At 37.2% G+C, this 13,119-nt stretch overlaps 1 protein-coding gene across 1 annotated transcript in view; it reads right to left on the minus strand.

The window, feature by feature from the left end:
- The window catches only part of LOC138701416 (knirps-related protein-like), a 107,751-nt gene that overhangs the window by 29,083 nt on the left and 65,549 nt on the right, over nucleotides 1-13,119 (minus strand). The window contains exon 2 of the mRNA XM_069828281.1: nucleotides 3,030-3,107. Within this exon, the coding sequence (XP_069684382.1) occupies nucleotides 3,030-3,107 (78 nt within the window). The remainder of the gene's footprint in view (nucleotides 1-3,029; nucleotides 3,108-13,119) is intronic.

Genomic DNA, 13,119 nt, shown 5'->3' on the forward strand with positions numbered 1-13,119 from the left:
AACTACTATGTCAAGGATCGGCAGAACATCAACATAGGTGACGTCATATGGAACGCAATCCACCTTGCAAGACGAAGGGTGATAGAAAGCAGTAGGCTAGGGGGAGGAGAGGACAATCTTGTCCCCCCCCCCCGTTTAGTCTGGAAATAAATAACCGAACTATAATATGATGTCTTAGCATCCTTCTGATGGATTTGAAATTACTTATCACCCTATCCCGATATTTTAATTAGTGAAGTAAAATCCGGTTCTCCATCATAAGTTGCAATTTGTAATTGCTCAAATTAATATTGGTCCGTCAATCGGGAGCGCACTTTACATTTAACGTGTTTAATTTTTTTAAGAAATTGTTGCAGGGTGATTCACGAGGATTTGCCGTCCTTTACGGAACTTATTTATGAAGATATTTTGAGCAAAAAATGTCATATAAACATAGTTCCTATTCTCAATATTTTCAGTTACATTAATTTAAATTTGTTTGTAAAATACATTTTTTCTTTAGTTTGAAGGTAAAAGAATAATACAAATAGAGAATGAATCATTCAAAAATATTATTTCTTTAATTGGCAAGTATTATGACACTAAAAATGTGCTGCGAACTCCTTAGTTGCTTCGTACAGACATCTTTGTCTATTTACAACTAGAAAATTACATTATTCTTACGCACTTAACACAACAATTATTACAAATCACACCACTTCCACAGACTTAATTATTTGCAGTTCAATTTTGCATCCTAATTTACAGTCTTGGAGAGTTTACAACGCATTTTAAAAAATGTCGCCGTCCACTTGAGTATACTTGGCCGCACGCTTGTGAACGGCACTCTTCGCTCTACGCAACGTCTAATGATTTCCGTAGCGCTCGCGCTGGCTGCTGACTGCACGCTGACAAGATCACGCGTTCACGGCAAAGCGTTCCAATAACGAAACGTAACTCTGTAAATACTGAGAATAGGACCCATGTTTATATGATTTTTTTGCTCAGAATGTCTTCAGAAATAAACTCCGTAAAGGACGGTAAATCCTCGTGAATGAACCTGTATATGTCGAGACGAACACTGAAATAAACCTAGCACAAAATGACCTAAGGAGTGGCAATTTTGATTTGTAGTGAATTTTCGGGATATGTTTAAATATGAGAAATTTTACCTTATTTAGGCTTCTTTGCAAAGTTTCAAAATTGTATAGTATCAGAAAATGATATTCGGCAACGCTTTTCCCTTAATCAGTATTAATATTATGACAAAGTACACGTGATAATGGAGTTTTGTATAATGTCTCTTTATGGTGGTAATATGAAACCCTTTAAGTAGTTTAGAACATAAAACACATGTTACATTTTCTTCCTCTACACAATAATTTCTCTTCCCATTCTTCTACAAATATTCGTTTTGCTGCAGTCTTTACGTTTAATGATTTGAAAACAGACATGCTGATCGCCAGTTACGTATGTACTCTGCCTGTCCTACGTGGAGTGAGTGCGTGTGGAGGGATGCATTAGTGAACTGCCACTACATAACTAGGACGTAAGATGCAGCTTGCCATATGAAATACCGATCGCTGTTCTAAGTTAATATTGAGCGTCAATGGGATTGATGATAGCGATCTGGTATTTGGCGGAATGAGTTGGAAGATTCGCAGTTTCATTTCGTGACATTCATCTTACAATTGGTTAAAACTCAGGAACCCCAACCACATAATCAGCCCAAGCAGAATCAAATCCACTCCCAAGCGCAGCCGAAGCCCTTCTCGTTACCTCTAGACCACGCCGGTGTCTGAATATTTATTATTAGAAAATAGTGCTGATTAATGATAAACCTACTTCACGAAATCTTCTTTCAAAATGTGCGGTGTTAAAATTCGATGGAAAGTATAGAAATCGATCACTAACTAATTCACATAAATTACTATTGATTTTAAGATATTACGTAACAGATTGATTTGATATTATTTCTCCCGACTTCATTTGCTGCCGTGCAAGTTCTTTCTACGTGATAAGTTTTTTACGTTTTTTTAAAATATAAAATTAAGTACCAATTCTTTCTAATTAAATTTATCAAGGCATTACCGTTGGACTTCATCAAAATTAGTGGGCATTTTCGCAACCATTTATTTGCAACAAAACACACTGACGATTCTTACTATGAATAACCATTATGAACTTCTCTGCTTCCGTGTAAGATGCATGGTAAAATTGTTGACGAACGTTGTTGAAACCAGACTTTTTTAATCATTAACATCTGTACAAAAGTCCTAATACTGTCTGTAAATTCACCGGACACGTTTTAATTCCAGTTCCAGAAGAACTGTGTATATTTGAACATTTATTCGAATATCATTATAACAGCTGCCGATGTTATACAAATCTGGCTTTCAGGTATAGCTCCCTATAAAGCTGACTTGAATAATTTCAAGGGAAAAATTTTTCCAGTGCCGAGTATCGAACCCGGGACCTTTTACTGAGCTACCCAGGAACTATACCAGACTCCAACTCAATTATTCACCTTATATCAATATACCTCGAGTAGATCGACAGAACGTCAGAGCCTAGCATTGAGTGCACACTTTCTGGTGACTTAAATTTGTGGTTTTCTGTTAACGAACAGTACAGTGTATTGTACAAATCTGGCTTTCAGGTATAGCTTCCTGTAAAGCTCAGTTGAATAATTTCAAGGGGAAAATTGTTCCAGGGCCGGGTATGGAACCTGGGATCTTTTGGCTGAGAGCGCCAACGCTCTACCGACTGAGTAACCAGTAACTATACCAGACCCCGGCTCAATTATTCAGCTGCCGATGTTCTACACTCGTGAAGTGTTAAAGCTGGTGCCACGTTTGGTTGAATCATGCTGACCACATGAACAGAAAGTTCTGTCTACTACTTTTTAATACCATAGGCCTATGGTTTCTAATCCTAGGCTATTAAGAACGAAACGCGTTGACGTATTTAGTCACTGACGATGAAGATGATGATGACGACGACGATGATAGGGCTGTATTGACAATATCTTACTGATATTTTTTGCTTACCTTGCAACCCTCACAAGTGAATGCGCCGAAATGGAATCCAGCCGCTGGTTCCCCACACACCTTGCACTGCTGGTTCATCTGAAAACACAGAGATGGCACCTCAGTCTACTTCTTACTGTAGCGACTATAAAAAAGTCACGGTACAGTCACTGTCAAGTAGGATATACAGTCACCAAGCTTGAGTTGTGAGGGTGCTAGGAACAAAAGACTGTGCCGGTACTATTTCGCATTGTCTGTAATGAGGCGATATGGGCAATCCTAGTGGTTAGCAACTATCTATGGATGCATATTTACCACGTATTGAGCTTCGTGACTGTATATATTAGACTGTGATAATAGGTACCATTAATTTATAAGTTGTTTTGTAGAACTACTGTTTCACTACTGTTAAACTCTCCATCTCTCTATTAGTTTTAATGTAAACTAGTTTTAATGGTAAATTAACGAATGTGCTAAATTTGGGTTCTATACTTTACTTAATATGCTCTTACCTGAGGGCCAAAATCATGAATGTGGAAAACAAATATGGAGCACAATTGAGGAGCTCTCCGGAATAAGATAAGCGACACTTTTCGCAGGAACGATGATTTCTGTGGAATAAGGAAGTTTGTTCGATTCTCTACATGTTCTCCACTTCAACTTTCCGAAGCATCAAAAGAAGCTGATAATCTGCTTCGCTTTTCTCTCATTCCCGCGAATAAGGGGCTATGTGCGTGAGTTCAGCAAGCTATGGCGGACAGTTCACAAGCTAGTGTTTATTTTTTATTTTAGTAGGTTATTTTACGACGCTTTATCAAGAGCTTTGGTTATTTAGCGTCTGAATGAGATGAAGATGATAATGCCAGTGAAATGAGTCCGGGGTCCAACACCGAAAGTTACTCAGCATTTGCTCATATTGGATTGAGGGAAAACCCCGGAAAAACCTCAACCTGGTAACTTGTCCCCACCGGGAATCGAACCCGGGCCACCTGGTTTCGCGGCTAGACGTGCTGGCGTGCTAACCGTTACTCCACAGGCGTGGACAAGTTAGTGTTTCTCATGTTCAAATAAAACCCTTGAATAAAGGATATCGTACGCGAACTTTGTGTTATTGACTTTTACAACATGTATTGGGTCATCCATATATCTCGGTACCGTAGCTGCGTGAAGCACCTCAGCCGACAACAGCAACCCGTTTGTGCGGACCGGAGGGGAGCAGTCTGAGTGGATAACTGGTTTATTCAAGGTCTCGCAACGCAGTTTGTTCTATGTTTCAGTGAGAGCGATACGTGAATTGAAGTGATAGTTATGACAAATAATAGACCTAATTATTCTATTCCATATCGGGTGTTTATTTACGATTCGCATATCCGTAGAGAATCCGCTCGTGCTGTCAGGAGATTATTTAACTGCTTGTGGGCTGTTATCTTTGGGGATCATTAGGATAACATTCGCCAAGAGATCAATTCAATTTCTCAAAAACTAAGAAAAGTAAACTGTAATTTCAGAAGAAGATGCCAGAAATGTGTTGAAAGCGAAGGCAGGCAGTTCAGCATCTCTTTTAGTGACATGGGTGAGTACATAGCTTTTAAAGTGCATTAGAATTTATTAGGTAGCCATTCTAGCTTGCTAAACATCGAGCTCTTGTATTGCCCTGCCGACGGGAAGTGATAGCTTATCGGCTGAGCCAGATCCCACCTCAGCTGCAGTGCCGCGCTATATGGATGACCCAGTAGTTGACAGAATATGTTTATTTGATGATTTCTCGAAATGGGTTTAGGGCATCTTTTTTACAATGGGCAAATGTGTAGTGTATGTAGTAGCAGATAATATGATATTGACCGAACTTTCAAATGTTTTCTGTCTTATGTTTGTAGTGAATTATGAAGAAAGTGTTAAAATAAAAAAAAAAGTCGATACCAGTTGTTATAAGAAATTATTGTTAATCACTACTTATGGGAGTATATCCTTGCATATTCCCCGTTATTTCACTAGAGTTCAAACAAAAGACAACGTTTCTAATATTATATGGCTTTTAATGATAATTTGTAAGCATTATATAAAAGAGCTACAACCTTGTCTTACCAGGTATTGTGAATTTCCGGGCAAATATTCCGTATTTAAGTTGTAAGATAGTTTTTTTGTATCTCCTGAAAAGTTTTCAATATGACGGTTACCCCCTTATTCCGTGGAATTCTTCAATTTTACAATTGTGCCACATTCATTATTTTCGCATAAAAATGTGAACGGACATACGAGTAATCTAATCCAAACCAAAAAATGTCAACATAGTCAATGTTTCCGTTAATAGAGAATCTGACAACAGGAGTATTCCTGTATATGTAAAAGTACCGGTAATAAAATATCTCATTTCAAATTAATTATATTTTTCTTGCGGTTAATAGGCCTATGAGATATACGGTTATAAGTGAAGACAATATAGAATACAGGCATTCCATATTACCCGCATAGATGTTTTGTAAAATAAACTTCTACCACGTGATCGCGAAAAACATAAACACGTAAAACCACTGAGATAACAAAGAGTAACTGCTTCATTACATGGTGCATTTCGTTAAATTGTATATTAAATGCATATTTAGTAATTGTCTACTAATATCAAATTACATGCAACAGATTTAGAAAACAAGAGAACATAGAATTGATTACTAACAAATTGTCACAAGTTAAACCCAAGCGAGATTGCAATCGTAGCGCCAGGAGGATTATATGAAGTAGTTTTCGTGGTTTCCGGTAGGTTGTGACAATTTACAGAGATGAAATATCACTATTCCATATTACCCGTAAGTTCCATAATACCCGAAGCTCCTCTATAACATAAATTGTAGCCTAATAAGGTGTAGTTTGAGGCCACGTCCTATAAAGAATGTGTTGCTATGGCAGTAGTAATATAATTAAATATTACTGCGTGGGGAATATTAACTTTTGGCACAAAGTTTCATACTAGAGATTTATTCAACTTTGTATTTTATAAATGTGGATTAGTAGTATGTATAATAGGAGCGGATTTATTAATAAATAAATAAATAATAATAATAATACAGTACGAAACCAGGTGGCCAGGGTTCGATTCCCGGTCGGGGCGAGTTACATGGTTGAGGTTTTTTTCGGGATTTTCCCTCAACCCATTATGAGGAAATGTTGGGTAACTTTCGGTGTTGGACCCCGGACTCATTTCACCGGCATTATCACCTTCATCTCATTCAGACGCTAAATAACCTAAGATGTTGATAAAGCGTCGTAAAATAACCTACTAAAAAAACCGCACCCTCTTATTCGATCCTTTACCAGCGTGTTTAAGCCTACATAATAGATACATTAACCCGCACCCTCATTCTCAAACAACTTTCCTCAATCGGCCGTAATTTATTCTGGAAATTTCTGCTGTTCAGTTTGTTTTCTTTCATGTATTGAATGAAGTCTCTGTGATCTCTATTACTCTGATATTAATTTTTCATTGCAATAAGTGTTTTTAGTGGGTTATTTTACGACGCTTTATCAACTACTGTGGTCATCTAGCGTCTGAATGAGATGAAGTGATAATGCCAGCGAAATGAGTCCAGGGTCCAGCGTCGAAAGTTATCCAGCATTTGCTCTTAATGGGTTAAAGCAAAACCTCAACCAGGTTGACTTGTCCTAATCAGGATTTGAACCAGGCCCGGCTCGTTCCACGGTCAGACAAGCTAACCGTTACTCCACAGCGGTGGGCACGGTAAGTGTTAAACGGAAAACTCTTGTTCTTATTATATTTATCAGTCATTGTAAATTCATAGGCCTATTTAAATCGTCTTGAAAATGCGAATATTCATTATAGAGCTTCACATACCAGGAAAACAATTTTAAATGACTATCTTTTCTTTCTCTAAATAATTAAATACGTACTGGTGCTGTAAATGTCTTTGACATATTACACAATGGAGTAATGCTGTACTACTGTCCTTGAATGATGTAATTCAATTAAAAAATCGCTTGGGCTGATTACCTGGTTGGGTTTTTCAGAGGTTTTCCCCAACCATAAAATAAATCAATGTCAGATAATGTATGGCGAATCCTCGGCCTCATGTCGCCAAATACCATCTCGCTATCATAAATTCCATCGACACTAAATAACCTCGCAGTTGATACAGCGTCGTTAAATAACCAAGTAATAGATTCTGTATATAAGCCAAAATTACAATACCTCCTTAATACGGAGTCTCTGTAAATAAGCGGTTTACACGCTATTCCTTGAAGAGCGTCTTGTCGGGGTTTTACCCTATAATAATAATAATAATAATAATAATAATAATAATAATAATAATAATAATAATAATAATAATAATAATAACAATAATAATAATATCTAATAATAGTAATAACAACAGCTGGAGCAACAATAACAAATATAAATGACACTCGGGAGAAAATTAAACGCAGAATAAATGTGGGAAATGCCTGTTTTTATTCGGTTGAGAAGCTTTTGTCATCTAGTCTATTCTCAATAAAGCTGAAAGTTAGAATTTATAAAACAGTTATATTACCGGTTGTTCTATATGGTTGTGGAACTTGGACACACACTTCGAGAGAGGAACAGAAGCTAAGGGTGTTCGACAATAAGATGCTTAGGAAAATATTATTGGGGCTAAGAGGGATGAAGTTACAGGAGAATGGAGAAAGTTACACAACGCAAAACTGCATGCATTGTGCTCTTCAGCTTACATAATAATTAGGTACATTAAATCCAGACGTTTGAGATGGGCAGGGCATGTAGCACGTATGGGGGAATCTACAAATGCATATAGAGTGTTAGTTGGGAGGCCGGAGGAGAAAAGACATTTGAGAAGACCAAGATGTAGATGGGAGGAGAATATAAAAATGGGTTTGAGAGAGGTGGAATATGATGGTAGAGAATGGATTAATCTTGCTCAGGATAGGGACCGATGGCGGGCGCATGTGAGGGCGGCAATGAATCTCCGGGTTCCTTAGAAACCATTCATAAGTAACTAAATAATAATAATAATAATAATAATAATAATAATAATAATAATAATAATAATCTTTTTCGAAGCACGTAATATTATTTTATTTACGATTGCATTTCTGTGTATACTTGAATTTTTCTCAGACTTTGGTGTAGAGCAAGTAAAAACATTATTTATAATAATAATAATAATAATAATAATAATAATAATAACAGAAAGAATTCATTCCTTCTTTTACACTCTGTGTATACTATACAATTTACAGTTTTTAATGATTTCTATTTCACACAGTATCTTTGGGGAATAATTAAGCAGCATATCTCGAAACATCGATACCAGACAATTGAAGATTTGAAGCAAGCTGTTAGGGAGGCATTCAGGGAAATCACACCGTCTTTGCTGCGGAAAATTTCACACAGGACATGGCGCCACATTATTTTGTGCCGCGACAATGATGGTCCCATACTGATGTTCTGGATTCACTAAACAAGCTGGAACGTAAAGTGTCAGCCATTGTCACACATCTGCTATGACATGTTCAAAATGAATGCACATCAACATACAAATAAGGGGGGGGGTGACAAGACTTTCGGACCTTACTGTGTTCTTGTATAGCCCCTACATATGAGTTATAGTCGTTGGGGCATACTCAGTAAATGAAAAAAGAAAATGAGAAACTTATAGGCCTACTGTACCTGGATAAAAGGTAAAGATATCCCCGTAACATGCCATGAAGGCACTTGGGGGGCATAGAGGTAGAGCCCCATGCTTTCCATGACCTCGGCACTGGAATGACGTGGAATGGTCGGCCTTTTGCCCCCTGGAAAGACCCGGTACTCAATTTTATAGGAGGCTGAGTGAACCTCGGGGCCGTTCTGAAAGTTTGGCAACGAGAAAAAATCCTGTCACCACCTGGGATCGAACCCCGGACCTTCCAGTCGTAGCCAGCTGCTCTACGAACTGAGCTACCCGGCCGCCACTGTACCTAGAGCAATGGTTTTTTTTAGTAGGTTATGCTGTATCAACATCTTAGGTTATTTAGCTTCTGAATGAGATGAAGGTGATAATGCCGGTGAAATGAGTCGGAGCCCAACACCGAAAGTTACCTAGCATTTGCTCGTATTGGGTTAAGGGAAAACCCCGGATAAAACCTCAACCAGGTAACTTACCCCGACCTGAAATCGAACTCGGGTCACCTGCTTTCGCGGCCAGACGCGCTAACCGTTATTCCACAGGTGTGAACCGGAGCATTGGCCACATGTTAAAGGACTTTAACGACAGATTATAATATTGTGTGTTATGAATATGTAATTCAGATTCAATTCAGTATTATATTATTAAATTAATAGTTCAGTATGCGTTTAGACATAAATTCAGATATGTAGTCTATTCAATTTATAACCAATTAACAAAACGTTTGTAATGACTATCGATAGTATCGTCATTGTTGTCCGAAGACAGATTTGAACCTCATAAATGACACCAATGAGGCACACTCATGAGGCAACTAGGGCAGGAGATAATGGAATAGGGTGACCAACTCATTTCCCCCTCCAATACATACATCGCCGATTAGCAACATATTACACTAACTAGACTTCAGATACATACAAACAATTGTTTTCTTGTGACACATATCGTCAAGTGAGATGTACTGCCTAGTAATATATGCACAGTACATATCAGCTAGAATCTCAACCAGAGATAATAATTCTAGATATTATTAAATGTTCTGTATATTTAGAATTCTAGTGTTGAATCTGTTGTTTTGTTAAGTCAAGACGCTTGCATTTAACGTCACGTTTGCATAAATGGCTAACTGTTTAAATGTGTGGAACTCCATGTTGAACTCCCACGTGAAAGTGCGTTAGATTTGTGTCAATAGGTTGTATTTAAAAATAATCTCCTGTGTTAATGTCGTCCTTGCGTTGAATTGCTTTAAGTTTGTGTGAGATATTTTTATTTAAATAATATATGCAAAATTAAATAATAGTAAATGTCTATTAATGTATTACATTTAAATTAATATACACTTCAATATTGACTTCTTTTTATAAATTTGCATTTTGAATGAATGAAGTGCATTTATTGATACATAATAAATTATACAAACTCATGTACACAATATCCTTCGCACGAGCCGGTACGGCCATTCGTGCTACAACTATGCACAGTTTGAATCTTCAAAGAAAACAAAAATAGTACTACTAATAATAAAATAGTAAAACAACAATTATTATTGTTACTACCGTTATCATTAATTATCACAATTAAAACTAATCTAACTTCAACCCAATTTCACACAAAAATAATAAAAAATAATAAAAATAAAATAAATGTAAGATATGAAAGAAAAAGACAAAGTGTAACAACAGATATATATATATATATATATATATATATATATATATATATATATATAAACAATTCAATTCCTTATTAAAATTTGAATAAATAATCCAACTAATAAATATAAATGTGAGACATAAAAAAACATATACACACGCAATAAAAAACAAATAAAAGAAAACGCACACAATAAATACAAAAAAAAAACATTATCCCCTAATTACCTTATTTGCTCAGTGTTAATACTACTCATTGCAACACTAATAAATAACTCTTCCCCTTATTTCCTCGGCCCCCTCCTCCTCGGCCAGTTCCACTCTCAGCTGTCGAACTTTTGCCATAAATTTTCCCACGCTCTCACAGAATTTAGCGTTATTTAATATAAAAAAATATATTTATTTTCTGAGTAACAACAAAAAGTTGCAATAAAAATTATGTATACAAAATTTATGTCATGTACGAATATTTCTGAAAATATACAACCAAGAAAAATGTATAGCCTATTACTCAAGTTTAAGTAAACTAAATATAAACATTTACATAGAGATAATAAATTTTACAGGAGAAAAAGTTCGTCGAAAAGGCTGGACTCTGGAAGAGTACCCAAAAATCTCATTGCATTTCCGCGTTGAATAGCAATACTTAAGCGTTGACGCAAATAAGTAGTGCAACGGCGATCACCAATAATGGAGATCAAAATTTGGCCGATCTGAGATACCAAAACTTTAGCGTCATGACTCCAAGGACCGAAGGTCTCCACAGCAAATGGCCTCTTGCTAGATGTAATGAATTACTCTGGCAGGAATCGTTTCCTCAGAGCTTCTGTGGCTTCACACTCCGATAAAATATCCAAAATTCGATAATTCGATTGAAAACAAAATTGCATTATGCTACTTTAAGTTTGTGTAGATTGTTGACATTTAAATATAGGCCTATCTTAAACAGCAGTTTTGAACTCGTACGTTATGTTAAGTCTGCTCGTAAAGGACTTGCACATAAATGTATACGTGACACTGCAGTGTTGAACTGGTTCCTACATAAAGTTACAGTAAGTTTTTGTAATGGAAGTTTGAAGGACGTCCCAGTCGTAACTTTGGACACCACTGCTACACATCATTCACTATCCTTCTGCCATCTTGTGGTGGACAGGGAGAATACCGGTAAGTTGCATCGGCTAGAGAAGACACGGAAAAGAAGACGAGTTGCAGACCTTGGACAGAGACGGAATGAAAGCCAGGCTTTATATTTAATAGCCACAAAAACTCAATAGAACCGCTATAAGTATGAAGTTCCACAGACCGTATATCAGTCTCCATCTCTGTTCTCTAGAGGAGGCCCATAGGTATTTTTAATTCCTGGACTTGTGAATAAATAACACGAAAATAAATCTGGTTAGGGGTGCGTCAAGATCTGTGTTTTACGTAAGGTAACGTGAAATATTACAAGACGAAACCAAATTCCAGCATAGCACAGATGACCACGTCAGTTCTGTTAAGACGAGGAAGAGTGGGAAGAGAGAGGGAGAGAGAGAGAGAGAGAGAGAGAGAGAGAGAAGCAACACACTATATCTTAGACTTAGAAACTATAAAAATTATGGTAGGACATCGGTTTAAAATGGGTTAAAAATATTAGTTGGAAAACTGCCCAATTCCATTAACACTATGTAATAAAAGGGGCCATAAAGTGTAGAACATAGTTTGAAGATATGCGTATCTAGGACATTAAGTTAATAGCGTTTCTGCTTCAGGTGTGAGTAAAATGTAAAATCCTTTGCTTCACTGTATCCAAAATCCTTTGGCGGTAAATTGGAAATCGTGGTAGTTAATGACTCCGAATTTAGAAATACACAACTAGAGTTAACTATCACGGAAGAACATATCGAGAGGTCGGTTATCTATTGCTTCATATTGCGCACCAGAGACTGCAAAGACAACTTAAACCTTCGGGCTTCGTTATGAACTTTTCATATTTATATATTGATAGGGTCTATGTTGCTCTGTAAGTCCGTCGAGTCAGCTCTGTGGTAGCGCGTCTAACCCCAGACTAGCCGGCCCGGGTTCGATTTCCGGCGAGGTCAGAGGTTTCATGTAAAATTTCTTCTTCAGGACTAGGAGAGATGGTGGTATACAACTTCTAATCACTAAATTGTGCACCAATATGTATGGGTTAAATCCCAAATCTCTCCGCAGTGCATATGAAGGGAAGGCATGTTAAGGCCCATTCAAAATTAAAATTAAACATAACCGTAACATAAACACAGAAGTTTGCGCCCAGGCTACCAAATGGGATCATTCACAATGATTCACATAAACATTGTCATAAACATTACCGTAAGACGTTAACATGAAAGTTTGCAAACTCCAAACTTTCATGTTTATGCTTACGTGATTTGCAAACAGAACACAATCGTGGAGCGCTGAAGTATACGACAGAATATGAGGAAATGGCGTCGTTGCTATGTTTCCATGGTTACCAAGTATGTTTGCTGTTATGTTTATGTTCCCATCGTGAATGATGGTATGACTTCTTGATTTTACTGTAACGTTAAGTTAATGCTTATGTTATGTTTAATTTTCATTGTGAATGAGCCTTTACTGTTGATAGTGATTCGTCTGTCGGATGGGGACGTTAAGCCTGGTGCTTTTCGACAGGAGTAGGCTATGTGACGGCACCTTCTCCCTTCCTCACCTTCATCATCATCCTCACCCATTCCCTACGGTATACGAACACTTAACATACACTCACCCTAGTACAGCGGTCATCAGCACAGAGCACCCTGG

Source organism: Periplaneta americana, chromosome 6 (assembly GCF_040183065.1).
Source record: "Periplaneta americana isolate PAMFEO1 chromosome 6, P.americana_PAMFEO1_priV1, whole genome shotgun sequence".
NCBI classification, from domain to species: domain Eukaryota; kingdom Metazoa; phylum Arthropoda; class Insecta; order Blattodea; family Blattidae; genus Periplaneta; species Periplaneta americana.